The following is a 667-nucleotide window of genomic DNA, read 5'->3' on the forward strand; positions in this document are numbered from 1 at the left end:
TCCCCTGTCCATCCCCATGTCCCCTGTCCATCCCTGCTCTGTCCCCTGTCCATCCCCATGTCCCCTGTCCATCCCTGCACTGTCCCCTGTCACTGTCCCCTGTCCATCCCCATGTCCCCTGTCCCTCCCCATGGTGTCCCCCCCGCGGTGTCCCCTGTGTCACCTTGTCCTCCTCCCTGACGACGTACTGGGCCACCTTGAAGGAGCTCAGGTACTCGTTCATGTTCTGCACGTCGGCGTCGTCCGTCGCGTCCTGGTTGCGGTCGAGCAGGCGGGCGATGGCCTCGTTGTCGTAGTGGATGACGCTGCTGTCCTCCTCCTTGTTCTCACCTGGGACACGGGAATGACACGGGAGTGACATGGGAACGACACGGGAATGACATGGGAATGACATGGCAATAACATGGGAACGACACGGGAGTGACACACTGTCCTCCTCCTTGTTCTCCCCTGGGAATGACATGGGATTGACACGGGAGTGACATGGGAGTGACACACTGTCCTCCTCCTTGTTCTCCCATGTGGATATGACATGGGAATGACACAAACATGACACCATCTGACATGTGAGTGACATGGTCCAACACGGCCCAACGTGGCCCAATACAGCCCAGGACAATCCAACATGGCCCAACACAGCCTGTCATGGCCCAACATGGCCCAGGAC

The 667-nt window shown here is 58.9% G+C and overlaps 1 protein-coding gene across 1 annotated transcript in view; it reads right to left on the minus strand.

Annotated features, from left to right (window-relative positions):
• The window catches only part of LOC113980196 (chromodomain-helicase-DNA-binding protein 3-like), a gene marked incomplete at its 3' end in the record, with an annotated part of 2,440 nt that extends 2,064 nt beyond the window's left edge, over window positions 1–376 (minus strand). Inside the window, exon 1 of the mRNA XM_027707425.1 lies at window positions 164–376. Within this exon, the coding sequence (XP_027563226.1) occupies window positions 164–361 (198 nt within the window). The remainder of the gene's footprint in view (window positions 1–163) is intronic.
• Window positions 377–667: the final 291 nt, after the last annotated feature.

The sequence above is a fragment of the Neopelma chrysocephalum genome, unplaced genomic scaffold (genome assembly GCF_003984885.1).
Source record: "Neopelma chrysocephalum unplaced genomic scaffold, ASM398488v2 Primary Assembly neopelma1_92995, whole genome shotgun sequence".
In the NCBI taxonomy this organism is placed as follows: domain Eukaryota; kingdom Metazoa; phylum Chordata; class Aves; order Passeriformes; family Pipridae; genus Neopelma; species Neopelma chrysocephalum.